Source organism: Mytilus galloprovincialis, chromosome 4 (assembly GCF_965363235.1).
Source record: "Mytilus galloprovincialis chromosome 4, xbMytGall1.hap1.1, whole genome shotgun sequence".
In the NCBI taxonomy this organism is placed as follows: Eukaryota; Metazoa; Mollusca; class Bivalvia; order Mytilida; family Mytilidae; genus Mytilus; species Mytilus galloprovincialis.
This window is the reverse complement of record NC_134841.1, coordinates 29377840-29402478: the sequence shown is the minus strand read 5'-3', so window position 1 is coordinate 29402478 and position 24639 is coordinate 29377840. Positions and strand designations below refer to the sequence as shown.

Genomic DNA, 24639 nt, shown 5'->3' with positions numbered 1-24639 from the left:
TTAGAAATTTAAACTGTCTTTATTGCAAGTGCATATAATGCATAATACAATAAACAATAGAATGCAATATTAGTATGATGATTTAAATAATTAACATTCATGAATCTATATAACAATGCATATAAATATATTGATCATTTGATCATGTCATTTATCTGTATCATGATCTTAGCATTAAAGAAGAAATATGTAAAATAATGGAAAAACTAACTGAATATTGAAATACTGGGAGAGAAAAGCTGATAGAATGATAAGATATTGTTAGCTCTACTCAATAAAATAGATATTGATATATACCAAATTAGGCAAATAAGAACTTTCAAGTTTGATGCTTTTAGCCCGACTGTGTTTTGAATTCTTATACGATAAAATATAGAAATTGTTTTGATAGCTTTAATGTGAAACTAGGTATCATGAATTATTACAATAAAAATGACAGACAATATGTAAACCAGTACAATGAATAATCAAAAGAGCTAAATACACAAAAACACAGGCCTGCAGCAATTCCATCTACAGTAATATTGAACATCCTTTTGAAGTGGGCTCACAGGTATAACTTTTAAATATAAGATTTCGCTTTTTTTCTTCTATAAATGAACTTTATCATTTACTTAATAGAAAATTAAAATAAAATAAAGGGCTGCACTTTAGCGCATGATACGCCCATTGCTCTTTAAAATTCTCCCTTTTTTTATGAATAAAGCCCCATAAATCCAAAACTTAAAATCTGAAATTTATAAAAATTGAAAGGGAGCTTACATCAATAAATATAAACAATTCATTTAAGTTTCATGGAAATTGGTGAAAGTGTTTTTGAGTTATTGTCCGATGTGTGGATGACGGACGGACAGACGGACAACGGTATACCATAATACGTCCTGTCTAAAAGACTGGCGTATAAAAATTGGGTTACCATTCATTTAAGCTCACAATCTGCCTTGAACGAAACTTGCTTTTTTGTTCAGATACTTTTTTCTGTTGAACTATTATAATAGGAGAGAAAAAGAGTAATATCAAAATAAAATATTACAGACATTGCTTAAATTTTACAGTTGTTTAGTTCATTGTTTTGTTAAAGTACAGCTTATTTGAAAAAAATAACAAGGGAGATAATTTGGAGCTTTTTCAATGAAATAAACATATAGTCATCTGGGGCCAAAACTAATCAGTTTTATTGGTTGATTTTTGTACAATAACATAAAGAAACAACTTATAGTGAAATAATTAAAATTTGTAATGAAAAAAAGAAATGTTTAAAATTTTGCTATCATTTTGGTACCCTCTAGCCTCCTTAAGGATCTAGTTGACCTGTTTTCATTCAGGGAACATTGTTTGCATGTAAACTCTATGGGTTGAGATTAACCTACTGAGTCTTTGAACTAATACATTTTCACTTTGACTCCAATCAATACTTTGATTTTTCTATGTGATTATGGAAAAACTGTTTTTCATATGGGAGATAACTCTATATTTGACTTGATTAATAACCATACAAATACTTTGCAGTGGCACACAAACACATAGATAATATACAATGATTGTTTCTTGATTACAGTTAATACATCTTTTTTTCACAGTGAATATGTTTTATCAAAGAGTGTTTCCTATGATTTTACCAATGAGAAAACAAATAATTTAAAGTCATATAGTAAAATAAAATAACTATCAAATTTTCAAGTACAAATCAAGTACTGTAAAATACAGGTTGCTAAATATTACAATAGTTTTAGAGCAACAAAATAGAACTGAAGTATATTTCCAGTACTACAGATTTTTGGTACAGACATAGTACCTATGCAAAATTACCACAATACCTTCCATAAATAGGCATATAAAACAAATATATAAATTCTCATTTCAAAATTCTTCACCTATGCATAAAAACTGATACTAATAAGTACTGATTGACATAACCAACAATTTTTTTTTTTATACTAAATATTTCAATTTTTTTTTTTATGTGGTAATGTAAGCCAAAAAGGTGTCCCATGAAATTGTGTCCTCTAGAACATTATTTCACAGTTCATCTGTGAAATTTTGTTCATGGGACAGAATATCACATTTGTAAACTATAATATAGTGTCTCCCTTAGTGAAAAATTGTCCCTAGTACTTGGACATAATTTCATGGATGCTTTATAAAAATATGTCACAAAGGACAATATTTCATAGTGTAGCTATTTTTTTCTGTCCCTAAAGAAGGGAAATAATTTAGAAATCATTGAAATGTTTTAATCAATTAGTTAAATCATAATTGAAATTTAAATAAAGACAACACTGATGTGAAAAAATGGAAAGTGATGAATATAAACAGCTGTATAATTATGTGTGTGATGGTCAATACCCTCCAGAGTTTAATAATAATTAAAGAAGATCATTTAGAAGGAAGGCAAAGCAGTTTCAAATTAAAAACAATGAAATGTATTATATACATGTTGACAAAAAAACACAAGAGAAAACATTAAAACTTGTAATTCATAAGGACAAATTGAAACAAGTGGTGACGCCTCCAAGACTGAAACGTATGCGCAAGAAGAAACGGCAATCAGGCATTTATGAATATTATTCCTGACATTATTGGTCTTGTTAAAAAGGACAATTCAAAGATATTAAAACAATTCATAGATTCCAGTCCTATTGTATATTTTTACAAAAACAAATGTCAATTTTGTCTTAAATTTTTTTGTTAAATAATTTTTTTTTTGGTATTAGACAAGACTTTTATACAATATGGACATGATTTCACTATGAAAAAATGTCTAATGAAGGTCACAATAGAAAGGGACAAATTTACATAGAAGTGGACAATATTTTATAATAAAATTATGTCCTGGACCAAATTTCATAGGTCATATCTGTGAAATTTTGTCCATGGGACATCATTTCATGGGGGACTCTATTTAAACTTACAGTAACAGATAAACTTTTCAAGGGAGCTGTTTAATTGAAAGTGAAATAAGGCATTATTCAATAAGTATAGTTTTTAGGACTTTAATATCATAAATATGATTTAAGTTTTTAATAAATAATTAAAAATTTACAATAAAATAGATAAAGACTCAGTCTTTATCTATTTTACTGTAAATGTTTATCTCTTAAGTGTAAATTTTTATCTCTTAGAGATAAAAATTAACATGACAAACTCGTAAATAATAAAAAAATGCTCTGCAGGGTGCAGATTTATGCAACCACAGAGACCGAACCCTGAAAAGTTGGGGCAAGTATGGACACAACAATCAAGCCTATTAAATACAACTCTGAATTTGGAATGTGATTAAATAGTTGACACAGAATGAATGTGGTTTAATAAGAACTTAAAAATTTTGAATTGGACATTTACTTTTTATGGTCCAAAATCTAAATACATGGTTAGATTCAGCTTATCAAAGAACCACAAGAATTCAATTTTTGATGAAACCAAATAAAGTTCAAATTTGGACCCTATAGACTTCTATGTGAACCAATTTGATAACAGAGCCCAAATATCAAATTTAATTTTAGACCCTTTGGACCTTAATGTAGACCAATTTGAAAACAGGATAAAAAAAATAAAAATCTAAATACAAAATTAAATTCAGCATATCAAACAACCTAAAGAATTCATTTTTTGTTAAAATCAAACTAAGTTATGTTAATGACCCTTTTGGCCCCTAATTCCTAAACTATTGGGACCAAAGTTTTCAAAATCAATCTTAACCTTCCTTTTGTGGTCCTAAACTTTTGTTTAAGTTTCATAGATTTCTATTTACTTATACTAAAGTTATTGTGCGAAAAACCAAGAAAAATGCTTAATTGGCCCTTTTTGGCCCCTTATTCCTAATTGTTAGGTCCAAAACTCCTAAAATCAATCTCAACCATCCTTTTTTTTGTCTCATAAACATTGTGTTTAATTTTCATAAATTTCTGTTTACTTTATATACTAAAGTAATTGTGGAAAAACCAAATGTCTTCACTCTTAATAGGACAACGACAACGTAATTCCAATATACGTATTAAAATACAATACATTAACTTTTAATGCAATGAACTAGTTTAAAACAAACTTAATTAATGTGAGAAAATAGAATTCACAATAAACTAGTTAAAAAAAGTTGACAATAATATCTGTCGAGCTGATTGACCCAATAAAATAGATTTGGACAGGAAGGGACTAACTATTCAAAGACAATTTGTATTTCCATAACCAACTACAACACACCAAGTTTTTTGGAAGAGCATTCTTATTTGCATGAACTATTATATATTAGAATTAAACATCTAATTTATCAATTAATTAAAAGACTAAGTAAACAATTAAATGAATCCCATCTGTGGTTACAACGCTGTTCTGTACTTTGTTCTTTTGGCCTATACTAGCTGGTTTGTACCTATCTGAAAGCACAGAAATCAGAATCTAAACACTTTCTCTACTCATGTACATCTGATTATAAACAAAACTAACTACTGAATTAACATGATTAATAGTTCAATGAATATAGTTGCCATAATTTATATTAAAGCTAACTGATAACATACTGAAAGAAAATGTAATTTTTTTGTTTGTTAATTAAGTAATCAATTGCCATGAATTGACTGAATTCAATTATGCGCCTAGAAAACGCTTAAAACATCCCAACATCAATATATACAACCAAGGCTTCCATCTAAATAGCCATTATCATATTTTTCAATAAAATTGGTGAATATTTTTGTGATCTTGTTTTTTCTTTTTAAAGTTTCTCATATATTAAAACTAAAACAGTAAAATAACATTTAGCTTAATTAATAAAACACAAACAAGTGCCATTCTATTATGAATTATGAGATAATATCAAACAATTAATTACCGGTAAACAATATTTTACATAATTCTAAAACTATATATATTTAAGATTTAGCTATATACAAATAAGAAATTTGTTCTCATACATAAAATATTAAAGCAGGTTTTAGCAACTTCCTCATGTAGTTCTTCAGTTCTGAATAAAAATATAAACTTTTCATCAACAGGCAAGTTATAAAATAGATCATTATGTTTTGCTGCGCCACTATACAAGACAACAACAAAATAAGATAAGATCTTTGGGTTTTATTCTGGGCCCTTCATTTAAGTAGGAAGTATGCAATAATTAGATTTAAGACCAAAACCTAACAGATGTTTTTGATACAAAGTTCCACCAAAAACAATTTTGATTATGAAAATATAGAGATGTGAGATTTATACAATGTACTCTTCAAGATAAATGTAAATTAATGAAAAAGGAAATTCCTTCTTTTAGATGCTGGAAGAAAAGTAAAGCAAGTGCAACGACACCATTAAACAAAAAATCTTATGAATTTCCTAGAAAACCTATTAGAGGAATACCTCTTTTTTTGGATTGCAGGAACCATGCTGTTGGAACTGCTGGTATATTAAAAGCTGTTCAAATTCATAAACCCATAATTTCAGATACTGAAAAATATAATAACATTTACATAATCTATTAAAAAAAAATTTCTGTCAGATTTAAGTATTCAGTACATCTATAATTTTTGGAGAAAAGTTAGAAACTAAATTCAGTCTGCTGCAGTCACAATTTGTACCTACATTGTACTGCAAAAAAATACATTTAACCATTATGTTCCATTTTAGCCATTGTGGACAAGTTATTTGACATACAAGGAAATGAAATACAAAATGTATACTAGACACTCTGAAACTCATTCCGTTGAAGTTTGGCTGAAATTAATTCAGCAAGTTCAAAGGAGAAGATTTTTAAAACTAAGCAAATTAGTCGCAGTAACTGTGAGTACTCTCAGATCAGAATCTTAATTTTGTTGTTGGAATATACAAGTACTCGGCCACATTGATCCACTCTGTTTTTATTTGTATCCATCTGATGCTTTTAGTCTTTTTTAACTGATTTCTATATAGTTCGTTCTATTAGTATTTTGTACTGTTAGGTTTGGGGGAGAGTTGGAATCCCGCCAACATGTTTAACCCCTCCAAATTCTGTATGTATGTGCCTGTCCCAAGTCATGAGTCATGAGCCTGTAATTAATTGGTTGTGGTTTGTTTAAGCGTTACAAATATATTTGTTTTTTATTCATTTTTTTGTACATAAATTAGGCTGTTAGTTTTCTTGTTTGAATTGTTCTACATTTGTTATTTCTGGGCCTTTTATAGCGGACTATGAGGTCCAGGCTTTGCTCATTGTTGAAGGCTGTGCTGTGACCTATAGTTGTTAGCTTCTGTGTCATTAAGCCTCTTGTGGAGAGTAATCTTATTGGCAATCATACCACATCTTCTTTTTTAATAAATGAACAAATTGAAATTGTGAAAAATTGTCTTTAAAAGGCAATTCTCCAGAAAAAGTCAATTTAAAATTTTGGTCATCAAACCTAATTGTGGATCCTAAATTGTACTTTGCTGAACATTTTTGCCTTTTACAGTTTTGAATATCTTTATCTATATAATAATATTGAGGATAAATACCTGAAAAAAGGTTCACTTACACCACATCTTCAACTCTTGAAGGACCACCATGTCAGGTACTTTGTTGGTTTGCACGTTACTTCCTTATAAATTTCTTTTTAGGAATATTTCACTGTTATTACCAATTCTGTAATAAACATATATTTAATAAATATTACTGTAAGTTGTAACCCAACTATTTTTTGCACCATGCAATATTTTTTGCAACTTCTAAGTGTAGAATAACAACATGAACAAGGTGAATATTAATTGTTGTGAATATTTAAAAAAAAAAATAGATCTTTCCTAGTAGAAATAAATATTTTTTTATAGAAAATCTGTAATCACAAAAATAAATCAATGCAAACTTCGTTAGCAAGACATGCTAGAAATGGCTTAATTTTACCACAAATCAAGTTTGAGAAATAAAAGCTGGTTTATCACGTTTATATTTTTTTGTACACCAGAGGTGCATATTTTCTCTACATAGGACTCATCAGTGATGATCAAAATAAAAAACTTTAAGGGAAAACGGTACTATTTATTCTGCCATAGGCGACAAATTTACTAACATTTTCTAAATTTACCAGTTTTTATAATAAAAACCTGGATAAAACAGTTATGTGTGGTGTTTAGTGTTTCCTGCAGCTTTTAAAAAGGGCAGGGTAATTGTTAGCTCAGAGGGCACATTAAGCGCGATGGACAACAATTTTAGGGCACTTACTTAACATAAACAGGCAATTTCTATAAAATGGATTCCTTTAAAACATACTAGTTTAATACTATAAAAAGGACATATACATCTGTAATCAATCATTAAAACAAATTGTTAAACAAGAAAAAGTGTTTAAAACATATATATATGAAATATTTAAAACAATAAACACAATTAAAAACAAAATCAGTTCTTTAAAAACAAGAAAGCACTATGTCATATACATGTATATAAAAATATTGCTTTGGTCATATCAATTGTCATTGACAAATCCTCCTTTTTTCCCCTAAAAACAGGTTGACACATTCCCTGATATCCAGGGTCATTTTTAGTAACCAAAATTTATTAAATTACAAAAAAAAATAACTTTACAAATTAACCCCTTCCCCTCTACACCCTTTTCCAAATTAAATTAATATAGATACAACAAGTTTTACTACTTTCATGGCACTACCATATCAGCTGTTTATTTTAAATGTCTATAAATAGCCAGACATAGTTGTCTGTTACTTAGGTGTTTTCCCAAGTATTTTTCCCGCCTAAAATGATCATGTGACATGTTTGTAAACAAAAGAAAACATTTGATCAAGGAATTCATTTATTTTCTGGATTATTCTGCTTTTAATAATTTAGTTTGGATTTTTATTCATTTCATTTAAGGTACAGTCAAGCATTTGTATTTAAAAAATAGTTTGCAAAGAATTTTTACTTTTCAATTTGACAAATGTCTCATGATCGCCGTTCATTGGCTTGTTCAACCATGCAAACAACGTAAATTATGTAAATTAGAAATCTATCAGCTGTAAAAAAAATTTATCTAAGCATCACATCGATGTTTTATCATTAATCTTCTAGGCAAAACGATGTTTCTGGGACTTGGGGGATACAATCAGGACCCGTGATTAGTATATGTATTCACTATTCAATCTATTGCAGTTTGCTAATCAGCTGATTACGAAATCGATTACAAAATGGCGACCTAGTGAACTTTTGTTTTGAAGGGAAATAACTCGAGCGGTATTCATAAAATATGTCTTTCAGTACCGGTTGTTAATTACGACGATAAAGGCATGGCGTCAGGAATTTCGTCAAAATTAGGGCAGGGCGCCAATTTTTTTTCCCAAAAAGGGCAGGGCGTCGAGAAATCGCGGCAGGGCGCCATTACACGCCAAAACCACCTGTAGGAAACACTAGGTGTTAGTACTTTATTACTGTATTCTGAAAATTGAAGCCAAATAGTATCATGACCAATTTCCAACGGAGCTTGTTTATGTTATCCATGCCCACCGTCATTTTGCACCAAATTTATGAAATTTTGGAAGCCTTTTCGAATAATTCCCTAGAAAATATTTCAATAGGTTTTAAAATTTATATGGTAAATTTACACACTGTAGTTATTCATAGATAAATAAAAAAAATAATTGTACCCTTACATCCAATCACAGCTCTTCTAATTTGACTTCCTCCACCTGTCTTGGGTATACAAAAGGCCAACCTAATTCTGGGAAAATGTAATACTACCATTTTCCCTTAAAGGGCTAAATGAAGTACAAAGTTGAAGAATATAATAACGAAATTCTCCATGTCATAGCATCTAAGGAGATAAAACTTTCAGTAAACTATCACATATTATGTTTTTTAAATTTGCAGATATTTATAAGAGAAATATGAAAAAGACCAAGAAACAGTTTTCAATTAGTTCATTCCTAATAAAATATACAATTCTGTTTAATTAATTTCCACCATTAATAAACCAGAAAGGAAATAAAATGTTTTGCAATTCAATTAATCAAATATTATCCCACATTGAAAATTTTCCAATAGTAGTGGAAGACACAAAAGCATGGGATCTCTAGTTAAGCTATACATGTACTGTATACTTTAATATGTTCTTTAAGAGGTGCAATATCACATTTCCTAATGATGCTGGCTTTTTTATCCACACATCCTCTAGAACAGACAACATCCTAGCAAATGCCAAATGGTTATGGTGGTCATATCTTCTTCTTCCAAGTAATGGTTGTTAGGTATAGATGAGTTTTTCAATGAATGGGATTCATATCTAAATACAGCTGTAGCATCATGCATGGTACCTAATAAAAGATTATTGTAAAATTGATGTCTTTGTTTCAATATACTGCATGTACTGTTGATTCATTATTATTCTTTGGATACTAATTTTCATTGATTTCGTATGTACAGGTAAACAACAAAAATCAAACATTCAGCAAGTAACAAATTTCTATAGAATTGTATCATCACTAAGCACACATTGGCCAAACCATGCAATTAAACATCCACAAACATGCAAATTTTCCTTAATCCATGAAAATTGGAACCCACTAAAAACACAAATGAATCCACAGTAATTCCTCTGAAATTGACTGAATATTATTTAGCATCTATACATGACATATATGTTCATTACAGTGTCTTTCATATTTAAAAGATAAATTAAGTCTTGTTAAATGTGTCCAGACAGACAAATATTAGTAGACTAGTCATGGTTGTGTTAATTTATTGTGTAAAATGTCCATGGTTACAGAATTTACTAGCATAGTCTGATGTCAGCAACTTATGTCCCTAGACTATTTTTTTCCTAGAAACTTAATGTCAATGTCATCAAAATTCCCAGGTACAATCCTCCTTGTTCTTTTATAATCACATGAGAACCAAAAATAATGGGAAGCCACATGTAGGATTTCAAATATATCATATCTTAAATATACATTTGTTACACAATATTAGACCAAATAAACCTAGATAAATGTCTGTTATATCTGTTTTTTCATTTATTTTTTTGTACATTAATCACTGCTTTTAGTTTTCTTTTTAAATTCTTTATTTCAGAGCCTTATTACAGCTTACTATGCGGTATAAGTCTAACTCATTGTTGAAGGCCATACAGCATGTACAGGAAGCTATGGCAATGTATAAAAATTAGAATGGAAATGGGGAATGTGTCTAAGAGACAACAACCCTACCATAGAACAGACAACAGTAGAAGGTCACCAACAGGTCTTCAATGCAGCTAGAAATTCACACACCCGGAGACATCTTTCAGCTGGCCCCTTAACAACATACTCTCCAAAGTGTACACAAGAAACTAAAATGAAAATATCATACAAGACTAACAAAGGCTAGAGGCTCCTGTCTTAGGACAGGCGCAAACATGTGGAGGGGTTAAACATGTTTCTGAGATCTCAACCCTTCCCCTATACCTCTAGCCAATGAAGAAAAGTAAACGCATAACAATATGCACATTAAAAGTCCGAGTTTGATGTCAGAAGATGCATGTTACCAAAGAAAATAAATAAAATGACAATAATACATAAATAACAACAGACTACTAGCAGTTAACTGACATGGCATATATAGTTGTTAACTTCTTTGTCATTTAGTCTGTGTTGGAGAATTGTCTCGTTTGTAATCATACCACAGCACATCTCCTAATTTTAAAGTGTCCGAATTCAGAACTTATAGTAGCATAAATCATGTCTGCTGTGAGAGGGCAAACAAGGCCATTTTCCATAAATTTGATACTTCCAAGAGACATAACACTTTTTAACATAAATGGGAAATGTATCCATGGGATGATGCTTGCATATATCATATAAAGTTATAAACAAAAATAACTGAAGAACAGTGAAAGTTCAAATTAGTACCTGATCTGAGTTTTGTGGTAAAAAGTATTGTGTTTAAGTTTCAGAAAATTTGTTTAAGGCAAACTTTAAAAGTAAGAGAATGGAAACAAAAAATTCAGAAATTTTTCCAAAGGAGCTTAAATCTAGAACGGTCAAGGTGACACCACCAAAATTCAAACCTAATATGTATTTCATGGTAATAAGCATTGTGTTAAAGTTTCAGAAAATTTCTTTTTAGCATTTCTTCCATTTGTAAAGGAGCTTAATTAACTCTAGAACAGGCAAGGTGACACCAGCAAAATTCAACCAGATGCTCCGCAGGGCGTAGCTTTATACGACCGCAGAGGTTGAACCCTGAACAGTTGGGGCAAGTATGGACACAACATTCAAGCTGGATTCAGCTCTAAATTTGGATTGTGATTAAATAGTTGACACAGCATAGGTTTCTGACACAGAATGAATGTGTTCTAATGAACTTAAAATTTTTGTTTTCTCTTAGAGCAATTCACTATGCTGTTAAATATTAATCCTCTCAAAAAAATGTTTGAAGAAATTTTCTTTTTTATTTATGAAATTTCAAATGAGAAAAATTGAACCTAATTTTTTTAATCACATCCCCCTTTCCCTTATTCCAAAACTAATCTCAATTAAAATTTCTAATGGAGTTTGCAACAATAACTACTCATTTAAATACATCATAAAATATTAAGATGTAAAAAAAACTGCTTGTTATCACTGAATGGTAAAGATTATTTTAATTTATCAGTTGGTAGTAAAAAGTGAATATACATTGTATATTGTATATAACAAAGATTTAAGTTGATTCTGGACAAAGAAAGATAACTCCAATTAAAAAAAAATCTTGCTATTGCACAATATTTTGCAATTAGATATTTCTTGCTTACTATTCTGGACAAAGAAAGATAACTCTAATTAAAAACAAATTTGCTATTTCACAATATTGTGCAATTAGATATTTCTTGCCATTGCGCAATACTGTGCAATTGAAAAGACTTGCTATTGCACAATACTTAATATAATAATTTTAGATCCTGATTTGGACCAACTTGAAAACTGGGCCCATAATAAAAAATCTAAGTACATTTTTGGATTCAGCATATCAAAGAACCCCAAGATTTCAATTTTTGTTAAAATCAGACTAAGTTTAATTTTGGACCCTTTGGACTTTAGTGTAGACCAATTTGAAAACAGGACCAAAAATGAAGAATCTACATACACAGTTAGATTTGGTATATCAAAGAACCCCATTTATTCAATTTTTGATGAAATCAAACAAAGTTTAATTTTGGACCCCGATTTGGACCAACTTGAAAACTGGGCCAATAATCAAGAATCTAAGTACATTTTTAGATTCAGCATATCAAAGAACCTAACTGATTCATTTTTTGTCAAAATCAAACTAAGTTTAATTTTGGACCCTTTGGACCTTAATGTAGACCAATTAGAAAACGGGACCAAAAGTTAAGAATCTACATACACAGTCATGACAGTTAGATTCCGCATATCAAAGAACCCCAATTATTCAATTTTGATGAAATCAAACAAAGTTTAATTTTGGACCCTTTGGGCCCCTTATTCTGTTGGGACCAAAACTCCCAAATCAATACCAACCTTCCTTTTATGGTCATAAACCTTGTGTTTAAATTTCATAGATTTCTATTTACTTATACTAACGTTATGGTGCGAAAACCAAGAAAAATGCTTATTTGGGTCCCTTTTTGGCCCCTAATTCCTAAACTGTTGGGACCTAAACTCCCAAAATCAATACCAACCTTCCTTTTGTAGTCATTAACATTGTGTTTAAATTTCATTGATTTCTATCTACTTAAACTAAAGTTATAGTGCGAAAACCAAGAAAATGCTTATTTGGGCCCTTTTTGGCCCCTAATTCCTAAAATGTTGGGACCAAAACTCCCAAAATCAATACCAACCTTCCTTTTGTGGTCATAAACCTTGTGTTAAAATTTCATAGATTTCCATTCACTTTTACTAAAGTTAGAGTGCGAAAACTAAAAGTATTCGGACGACGACGACGACGACGACGCCAACGTGATAGCAATATACGATGAAAAATTTTTCAAATTTTGCGGTCGTATAAAAATGATTATATTTTGTAATATTAAACATTGTGTACAAGTTTTATAACATTTGGATGAGACAAACTCAAGTAAGAGAATTGAAATGAAAAAATCAGCCTTTTTTTTCATTTTAAAGGGGCATAACTCTAGAACAGTTAAACTGAAATAACCAAAATTTAAACATGATATGTGTTTTTAAACTAGAGTATTAGGTATAAGTTTCATACTATTTGGTAAAGCCAAGCTAATTTACAGGACAGAAACAAAATAATTAGCATTTTTTCCATTTTTAAACCAACATAACTCTTGAGGGATTAAACATTGTTTTTGAAGGCTGCATTTCATGTGCCAGAAAATACAACAGCTCAATGTCTATGAAGTAAGATGTCCACTCTACGATAATGTCATTTCCATAAAGACTGTTACATTTGGGATCCATTGATGAAACATGTAATCATGTTTAAAATTTAGTCTTTCATTTGAAAGATACAGCACTGAGGCGAAATGAATAAATTGAAATATGGACATAATTGACCCTCTGATACAGTCAGTATGGACATATGTGTACCTCCGGCAGCAAGAGGGTTTAAGTGATGCCAATAAAATTCAAACTTGATCTATGTTTTGTGGTAATTAGCATTGTGTATTAATTTCATTAAATTTGGATGAGGCAAACTTAAGTTGGAGAATGGAAACCAACTATGGGACATAAGGACGGACTGATGTACAGACAGATATAGTGTACATAAAACTTAATGCCTCTGCGCTACATCAGAGGCATAAAAAGTGGAACAGCCACCATTAGGTCAAACAAAAAATATTTGTCTGTTTACGGTTACCCGACCTAGTGCTGAACCTAAGCCATTTTATTTCCATCATTAAGTGAAAAATAAACTGAACTTGTGTTAAAAGTGAATATAATGTTGCCTGATACATCCTAATATTCATAATCATGAATATGATAGCTGTTTAAAGAAATTTGCGAGTGGTGTGATGAAATAACCATTTTGCCTACATTTTTTCAAATCAATAACAAAAAAAATAATCCATTCATTAAAAATATGGGTAAACTCAGCCATGATCAACTTTGCCCACAACAAGATGAAACCGCACACTCAAAGTCGTGTCACAAAAAATAAAATGAAAAAAATAAAATAAAATGAAATTACCGACCTACCTACCCTATTTTTTTTTAAGCATGTAACCTTAAACAGACATATATATATTTTGGGCCTTATAGAACTATTCTGACATATTGTTGTTTATAACCTATAGTATAAGATTTATCTAATCTGGCATGAATTGTACCTGTCATAGAGCTAACAAGGCAATTTTCCATAAATCTAATATTTCCAAGGGGCATAACTTTTGAAAAAAAGGTGATGGGCCACCATTATAAAACATGTTCAAGATAATGTTGATACTATCCTATAAAAATTTAAGTTTGGTAAAAATCTGCCAAGTATTGTAATTGTGAGAGCTCTAACGAGGCCATTTTCCATAAATTTAATATTTCCAAGAGGCATAACTCTTTGAGAAAAGATGATTTGACACCTTTATGGACCTTGTCCAAGATTTTGCAGATATTAACTTAAAGTATGATGAGTTTTATAAAATAATCAGAGAAGAATTGTATGGCTGTAGAACAGGTCTGTTAGAGTGCTAGCAAGGCTATTTTCTACAAATTTAAAATTTCCAAGGGGAATAACTCTTTAAAAAAGTTGATTGCCCACCATTTTAGAACTTGTCAGGGATATTGTTGATATTAACCTAGAGTATAAGTTCCCTTACAGAACTGAAATGTTTGCAGCAGATCTGCTGCAAACTTGCTGCAGGTCTGCTGCAAACAAAATGCTTGCAGGAACCCTTTGAATAATGTTTGCAGATGTTCGCAGCTAGCTGCAAACCTCCTGCAAACATTGCAGCTTTTTGCTGCAAGCTTGCGGCAAGGTTGCAGAAACAAATATGTTTGCAGTAAGATTGCAGGAAAAACTAGAATATCAGGGATGTTCGCAGCTAGATTGCAGGAATCTTTGACAATTTTATATGTTTGCAAGAGCATTGCAAGAAACTACATAAAACGACTGGGCATGCCTATTGGTAACTTCCTGGAAGATAAAAATTTGAAATTTGAAAATTTTGGTGATGTTTGTGTCATGATATATATTAGTGTTCAGGGAGGTATTATAGTTTGGTAATTAACAGATTAGTTTTTAAAGACATTATTTGTAAGTACATATTCATCGTAGAATGTTAACCGTTATGAAATTCATTCCCTCCACAGATATCTGCATGAGGTTTAAAATACAATTTCAAATATGTAACCATGCAATATACAGTACGTACTGACGCTCATATGCTTAGAGATTATAACTTACAAAATATATGTAAGTCTAGTTGAATTTTGTGACAATTTTAGTTTAACTATAGCTGTATATAATCATATACATGCGCAAAGAAAATTTCAAATAAATCTTTTTAACTTTAGATTCATGCATGTAATTCGTACTTGGAATCAATTTAACTTATTAAACATGTTAAAAGGTATAAACTTATGCTATGATAATTTTTCAAATGATAAAGTAATTGAATTATTTTATGAATGGATGGATGTAACATAACTTTTTAAGAATTTGCTGTGTAATATAGATAAAATGATGTGTACACAACATGACATTGGTTAATTGTATAACAGATTGATTTGAATAAAAATGTTTGCAGCAGGTCTGCAGCAAACACGAAGGAGAAAGATTAATTTGAATAAACATGTTTGCAGCAGGTCTGCGGCAAACACTCATTTGCATATAAATGTTTGCAGCAGGTCTGCAGCAAACAGACAGGAGAAAGATTAATTTGCATAAATATGTTTGCAGCAGGTCTGCAGCAAACACTCATTTGCATATAAATGTTTGCAGCAGGTCTGCGGCAAACACTCATTTGCATGGTAAATTGTTTGCAGCAGACCTGCAGCGTATTTGCAGCAAACACGCTGCAAACACGGACTCTATGTTCGCTGCAAGTCTGCCGCAAGTTCGCAGCAGACTTGCAGCAAATGTTTGCAGGAGGCTGATTTTTTTCAGTAAGGGTTATAGCAAATGTGGTTACAATTGTACAGACCTGACTGTGAGAGCACTAACAGGACCTCAGTCTCAGAACACGACCTGACGGGCGGACGCCTGGTATTTCCATGTCCCCTCCCCCCCCCCCCCCCCACCAACGCGTAATGAGGGGTCTAGACCATGTAGACTAGACGGTAGTGCATTACACAATAATTCTTTACACGATTATGTGTCTTTCAACACCTTATTTATTAAAATACAACCATGTCATTCCAGATATTTTTGAAAAAAATGTGTTTCTATATGAAATGATCAAATGTTGATGTAGATGTCTAGGTGACGAAAACTTTTGACCATATTCTCCTTTATATTATCTATATAATAATTATAATAAATTGCAATCCTCAGAATAGGATAGCTTTACCATAAACAAATGTATGACTCTCTGCTTTATATGGGTTCCAACCGCAGTATCAGTGATAATATGGCCGCTTCATAAACATGATGCTGTCAAGTTCCGAATGAGGACTTGAGTGCTTCCGAAAAAATATTTACTTGAAGTCTGTTGTAAAAAGCTAATAGCATACTGTACCATACTCTACCGTACATACAGTATACGTTGTTACTATTTCTAGAAGACAAATAACACTAATAACTTTCTTATTGATAAAGCAAATACTTATAGGATAGGGTGCACCCGACTTTTACCCATTCGAAGGTTTTTAAGTGCGTCTTTAATTTCGAAATCTGTGAAAGCGCAGTCAAGTTCTTCAATAGAAAGATTATTCACATATGGATCGTTAATTAATTTTCTAATATCTGACGATATTTCTTTTTGGTCACCACCCAAGACGGCTTTAAAGTGCTTGTACATACTGTCCGCATCAACTTTACACGATGATTTGGTTTTTCGTCTAATTTTTGACCAAAATGCTTTTGGTTCCGTTTTTGCCAGTTTGCACAATTCAATACCTTTCGATTTTTTATATTGAAATTTTGCAGAACGTTTAATCTTGTTATATTTTCTTCGTGCCTGTATATATAATTGTTTGTTTGCTTCATTTCCATTACGTAAAAAGGTATTACGAACTGAATTGAACTGAGCTTTCTCAAGTTTACATCTCTGGTTGAACCACTCATTATGTTTTACTGTCTGATTAAATTCCTTTTCATGGGTCAATCTTGAACTACCGAACACCTCAAACGCACAATTATAAATAATATCCGTTAATGACTTTACCGCCGAGTTTGCATCACCAACTTGTTGTAAATTTTCAACAATCTCAGTCATAACGTTCTTGTGCAAGTTCAACTTAGTTTTATATTCTTCCACTTTATCTTTTTCCCATTTTATAAAGCTGGATACTTTTGGCAAATTTTCTTCTGTAACAGTTTTGATACCAACTTCAAACACAAGGGGTGAGTGGTCTGAAAATTCATTAATATTAAGAATGCCAAAGTTTGAAATTTTATTATAATCATTTGGTGAAGCTAACATATAGTCAATTAAACTGCGACCATTAGGTGAACAAAATGTAAATTTTCCATCTCGATCATTTCCAAGTCTTCCATTGCAAATTGTTAGACCGGTGTTATAGCACAGTTGTATAAGCAATTTACCAAATCGGTTAGTAATAGTATCCAACGAACAACGAGTTGGGATATTGGGAACTTCATCATGCCACATAACATCAATGTACTTATCTAGATTATCAGAAGGTAGAATATCATTAATTAAACCAGTGCGACTATTAAAATCGCCGCATACAAACACACTACCTTTGTTACAATATTCTAAAAAAAATACTCTCAATACAATTAAAAAAGTCACAATCATTTATTGAATAAAATGACGATCTTTCATGTGGAATATAAACAAAACATATATACATGTCATCTTGCATATGAAAAAAATCTTTTTTAAGTTTCACTAAAACAATACCATTTGTTAATATTTTTTCTACAATAATACCGTTATAAATATAAGGTTTACAGTAAGCAGAAATACCACCTTCCCTTCTAACTCCAATAATCTTTTTTCTAGAAAAGCTTGTTAAAATTTAGAAATTTGAGATATCAAGCCTTTCGCTATCACTCAACCAAGTTTCACATAAAAAAATTAAATCATATTCATTGATCATATTTAGGAAGTCATTATCATCAAAACATGAATATAAACCATGAACGTTCCAACTGAGACATCTAATGTTATTAAATTGCCCTCTATCGTGCTGCTATTTTTTGTATTCTTTGCCACCAACATGTATCTTGTCTCTCACAAAATAAGCTTTATGTCCTTCATCGCGCAGTTTTTTAAGTTCAGGTAGTAGAGTTTTCCTTCGTTTTTGTATTTCACCTGGCAATTGTTCTGAAATTCCAAAATTGGTGTCTTTTAGGTTTTTACCATTTTTTCTCACTTCCTCACGCTGTTTAAAACTACCAAATTTGACCAGAATTGGACGGATCCTCTCACCTTTGTTACCCATTCTATTGGCTTTCAGTATCTGGATGGATTCGCGCATATTTGGCATTTTTAAGTTTTTTTCACAGAATATCAAGGATTCTTCTAGACAATCTTCATCATCTTTTTCAGGAATGTTATAAAAAACTAAGTTCTCAATATTTGATTTTATTTGTGTATCTAAGAGATCTTCTCTCATTTTTTCATTCAAGTTTTTCATTTTTTCAAATGATTGTTCAATTTCTTTTTCTGTGCTGTCATTTTTTTTTCAACGCTCGAGACATCTGAATGTTGGGTATTTATAGTTTTTTCTATGTTGATGACACTTGATTTTAGTTCGTTACATTTGGTTTTTTGGTCTTCATATTGGTCACTAACATATTGTGTTGAGATTTCAACAGCTGCAAGTCTTTCACTAAGTGATTTTGTTTCTTGCTCTACTTGTATAACTTTCATATTCATAGAGTTCACTAATATACCAATTTGATCAAGTTTATCTAACCTTGTTTCGATATGACGCATATTTGTGAATAATTCATCAACCCACACTGGTCTCTGTGACATCATGGATGGAGAAGAATTTGGTGGAGGATGTACCATGTTTGGAGTAGAACAAAAGAGGGGTTGAACCATTTGTTGATGTGGTGTTTGTTGAAACGGCTGAAACGATTGCATTTGTTGTGCATATTGTAATGATGGGTTCACAATTGATAAATAACTGGAGTCTGGATTGTATTGCAATATATTTTGATGCGATAGACCACTTGCACTTGTATTTGAATTGTTTACATTTGTCATTGTTTTAGGTGCACTCGACTCGTTCGGCACAGGACCGATAGCTTCTTTATTTACGATTTTAGACTTCTTTTGTTGTTTTTTTGACGGCTTTTTAAGTTCAGTTTCACTAGACACAATTCCGTTACTTGCATTTGCTTTTCTTTTAAATGCTCTTGCTATTCATAGTGTTACATAGTTATGTTTTTTCATCACAACAAATTGTTTACAACTTATCGGCTTGCCGCTTACATCCTCCTCTCATACCGTATATACATCTCACCCGATATGAATTTTATTGACCCGATAAATTCTCGTATTAGGACAATTGTCCACTGTGTAACTAATAGTGTTGACACAGTGTGCAATTGTCTTAATACGAGAATTTATCCTGATTTAGAGTAATTTCTCGCAATTTGATTGGCTAATATTGTCCTAATAAATTTCAGTACAATTTTTTATCACGTCAATTGGAATTATCTCCCTTATTTATTACGTCAATTGGAATTATCTCCCCTATACCATTGACCTAATAAAAAAAAAACAAAAAAAAAACAAAAAACAATTGAGTTGCTTTTTAGTCATAATATTTTTTTTATTTTTCATGTTTTTTTATTTACTATACTATATATAAAAATATTAATTTTCGCGAACCATTTAGGTCACGGAAATTCCAAAATATGGCATCAGTAAGGAGAGTTGTGCAAATAATGTGAATACACAGAACCCCCATCCAAATTATCTTTAGCTAAAAGTATTCATCATTTTCTATTTTATATGTACTAACAACATTCCATTTTTCTATAATTTCGATTAAAATATTCCAAAATCTGAGTTAAAAAAAGTCAAATGCCCAAAATAAACATTGTCTGATTGGTTGAAGTACTGTGGCGTCAATGATAAGCATAGCAAGCCTCGATGTAAAGCACACGCTTCACATGAATAAGGAGAGTTTTACAAATAATGTGAATACACAGATCCTCCATCCTATTTATATTTTGCTGAAAATGTTGCAATGTTCATCATTTCTGTTTTGATTCTGCTAAAAACATTCCATTTTTTCTTTAATTCCGATTTATATATGTGGAACCCGCAATAAAAATAGATGGCCTCAATGATTTAAACGCAACGCAAAAAATTCCGTTGACCCTGAATTCAACGGATCGATAATAGCATCATCACCATCAACAAAATGTTTACCGTTATCTTTGTGAAATTTCAGTTATATAGTTCTTTAATTAGAGAAATTTTGGTAAGTATTACTTATAAATTTTAAGGTTCTACTGATGTGCTCCTCTAGACCTTTTTGACGGTCCGTTTTATCCCATTTATCTCAATATTATCTCCGATGACAGTAATGTCAACCCGACCTATTCGTGTCAAAAGTGAAAATCGCATCGATTTATTGAACTAATTTCTTCTTAAACTGTGCATGCATTATTTCTGTATTATATGATAACCAATCACATTCACGTTGCATGTTTGCATGAAAATGGTCATGTATTAGTGAATTGTAAGGGCGATGCAACTTGAGGTCAGTGCGCGATCACGTGACATTATTATTTGTAAACAAATTTAAAACATGCTCCCCGCGTAACACGTGTCTGAATTATCCTTTCAAAGTGTTATGAATCTTTCAATCACTATTTTATGAAATATTTCTAGGTTTGCATATCAGTAGTCAAAGTGAATTAAACGTAGTTCTTAGTTGTGTTTTTTTTATATAGAATTAGAAGGTAAATCTACATAAGGGGGTCTCATTGGGGGGGGGGGGGGGTGTTCTGATCCCATATCCCACTTACTGTTTTGTCAGATTCCCATATCCCGCTTACACTATGTACATGAGCAATTTTCATTTTTTTGTCATTTCCGGGGTCCTGCAGAACCCCATTTCCCGTTTTCACGACAGACCTCATTTCCCATTTTCATGACACAATAATTTGACTTTCACGTTTCACGCTTGCGAAAAATTGTCAATATTGGTCACGCTTAGACCCAATGAGAACCACACACTAGTCAGTATTTAACTTCACCCAAAAAGATGACTCAACTTCCCTCTATATTTAAAACCTGCATACTAATTTAAATAGCATTTGCTCCCCTTGGCTGAAAAGTCATACTTTAAGTCCATTTACAGTAACGGCTAATATTTGATTTTACCATCTTAATTTCAATTTTCATATTGAACACATTTGACCATTCAATATGAGTTCCCATGTATTTTTGTCATATATGAAGGAGGTTTTAGGTCATGTTTTCCTAAACACCTTATTTCTATTTGTCTGTCTGGATTGTTAAAACCACAAAATCAAATATTGATGAATATGCAAGTTTTCAACAATCCCGGAACATTAACAAAGATGTGTGTGAGAGGGTGAAAATTACCCTTCTGATGTACTGATATTTTTAGCACCCCAAGTGAGAATCTAACTCAGGACTTTCAGCACTGTAGCCATCGGTCTTAACCACAAGATCACGAACTCACATTTGATGAACTAATTTCTTCTATATTAACTGTACGTGCATAAATTCTGTATTATTTGATAACCAATCACATTCACGTTGCATGTTTGCATGATAATGGGTTCTGTATGAGTGAACTGTAGTGTATTGCAAAATTAATGCAAATTGTGACGTCAGTGCGCCTTCACGTGACATAATTATTTGTAACCAAACCGGCTTCTCATGTAATGTAACGGTTTATTTCGTCCTCTGTGATATTTTATCCTGAGGATAATTTGTCCCGGTAATTTTTTTCCAGGCATGGTATTTCATTTCACAGGTTGATTTTTCCCAGAGGAGTGAAAATCTATCAGATTTCTGTGTTATGCGGATAGTATGTACGGGTTTATATTTGCCGTATTATATTTCACAGAACCGTGTGAAAAAGAGTCCCATTAACTACTATGTAAGTTACTCTCAATCAATATATACCTGACTATAATTATAAAATGTTTACAAAGGTAAGCAACTGTCTAGGGCCAGGTAAGGGAGGGGAAAAATTAGTATTAGTACTATTTCGCAGAACGATAAACAGATGCATAGACAGACCAAGGGGGTGGGGGAAATTTAGCTTATGACATATGTAAGAAATCATTGAAGCTTGATGGGAGTGGGCAACCCTCTGGTCCATCAGAGCCCCCACACCTATTTGAAAAGTTCTGGATCTGCCACTGAGATTTGCAGGTTTTCTTAGTAAAGATACCTTAAAATATCACAAACTGTGTGCTTTCCAGACCATAGTTTACATTTTTTTCATATTTTGCCGTGTCAAAATGACCTAAATTTAAAGGACAGTATATAGACCCAAAAATGGTATATCACATTCTACACATCAAGATTTTAGCAGGAAAGACTGCCATTGGAGTTTTTAACCATTGTGACTTTTTAATTTGATCTACTCCACTAATTAAAGTCGTTGAAGTAGAATATTTAATGTAGGTTTGTCCACATGTTGGTATATATTAATACATGTTTAGAAATAATGTTGAGCCTGTTCCTAGATGCCTGTTATAGACTTCAATATTTATTGTTTATTGAAAATAAATGGAATCAATTCTTTCAGAAAAGTTTAATTCTATGGAAATGTATCCCCCCTTTTATAAGTTGAAAAGGCTACATAGAGGTCAATATACAGTCTCCAACAGAAAACCAAAAAAGGAAAAATAAAGTGAATTTTGGAGAATTATTAAATGTACATGCATTTGAAATATTTAAGATATATTGTTTCAATTTTTTTAGTTCTAGGTTCCACATAACTACCATTTTAGAAAACGATTTCAATGCTAAGTCTATTAGAGGGATATTTGATTTTCATTGGTTGTAAATATGGAATCTTATTCAGTGGCAAAGGAAATAGACACTGACAAGTCTTAGATAACATTTTATATAGTTTTGAATTTTTCTTCGTCAGTTGACTAAAATTAGATGGAGGTGTGTTCTAATTTCCAACAGAGGAGCAATCAACCTATATCAATATGTGCATGAAGCAAATTGATAGTTGCTAGATACTGAATGATTATATCCACAATAAAGGTTTAACCTGTGCATATATACTTAAAACAAGATAAAAAAAGTCATGTCTTTTTCAGGACTTCTGAATCCAATCATGTAGTATGGAATGTTATTGAGATATGGTTTGGGTGGATGGATGGTCATGAAGGACCTGTAGTACAAAGTATATCACTGGATTTAGCTCTTTGTCTAAGTGTATTATTAAAGTACTTTGCTTTGAGCTCAGTTCATTGTTATGCAATTCATTCTTTGTGAAATTAAGATTTGACAGACAACTCTAATGGACAAGGATTTGTCAAAGTAGTATCATCTCTATGTACAATGTAAGTATTCAGGAGATAAAAGCATTCTATTTTGATTTGAACCATACATTTTATAAAAAAAAGTGGGAACAAATTTACCGGACAATGCTACTCCCACTACTAGCAATATGATGCTAGGTTGTTTTAATACATCTGTATTGCCTGCTGATGACTCGGCCCTGAGTGTAAACGGTCCTTCAATTAGGAGGGAAAAAAATTATAAGGCCTATCCAGTCTAAGGGAGCTACCATTTGATTTTTATGGGGGGAGTTAGGATGAAATTTGAAAAAAAAGGCAGGACAGGATTTTGAGTAAAAAAAAAAGGCAGGATGAGTAACTTGGCAAAAAAAAAAGGCAGGATGACAATTGTTGTAAAAAAGTCAGGATAAGCTAAGAAAAAAAGAGGCAGGACCGAATAGACTGAAAAATAAAAAGGCAGGACAGAGATTACAACTAAAAAAAAAGGCAGGACAAAATTTTTCATCCTAGCCCCCCCCCCCCCCCCCATAAAAATCAAATGGTAGCTCCCTAATCGATTTCTAAAACTATACTTCATTGCACATGTTCAACATTTTTATACAACCACAAAAAATTTGGGGTCGTAAATTGGTATCCTGTCCGAAAGATGGTTTCTGGATAATAACTTTATTATAAGTCAACAGAAATCAACAAAATTATAACACAACGTTTATAACCACAAAAGGAAGCTTGGGATTGATTTTGGGGGTTATGGTCCCTAAGGTTTAGGAATAAGGGGTACAAAGGTGCCCAAAACAAGCTTTAATCTAGTGTCGGTTTAAAAAGTTGTGTATAAGTATTTCAATTGTTCTGAAATTGTACCACAATGTTTAATACCATAAGTAGAAGGTTCGGATATATTGTGTGGGTTATGGGACAAACAGTCTAATAATTACGGACCAAAAACAAACATTTTTGTAAATTCAAGACCCTTAATTGGAGTTTGTCCAGAATGGTTCTTGAATTACCTAATACCAATGCTTTATGAAATCTTCTTTGAAAATTGGAGTTATCTTTCTTTGTTCAGTCAACTTAAATCAATTATACAATATACAATGCAATATTCACTTTATTACCAACTGATAAATTAAAGCAGTCATTAATAACCATTCAGTGAT

At 31.6% G+C, this 24639-nt stretch overlaps 1 protein-coding gene and 1 long non-coding RNA gene across 2 annotated transcripts; both read right to left on the bottom strand.

Moving 5' to 3' along the window:
* LOC143071825 (uncharacterized) lies at positions 1-9338 on the bottom strand. Its single transcript, XR_012976977.1, has 4 exons — positions 9031-9338; positions 6457-6583; positions 5347-5433; positions 1-4373 (listed from the first exon to the last, which is right to left on the bottom strand). It is a non-coding gene; the product is annotated as an uncharacterized LOC143071825 (long non-coding RNA).
* Positions 9339-18186: 8848 nt separating this feature from the next.
* On the bottom strand, positions 18187-18633 carry LOC143071004 (uncharacterized). Its single transcript, XM_076245095.1, has one exon. The coding sequence runs from the start codon at positions 18631-18633 to the stop codon at positions 18187-18189; it is 447 nt and encodes a 148-aa protein (XP_076101210.1).
* Positions 18634-24639: the final 6006 nt, after the last annotated feature.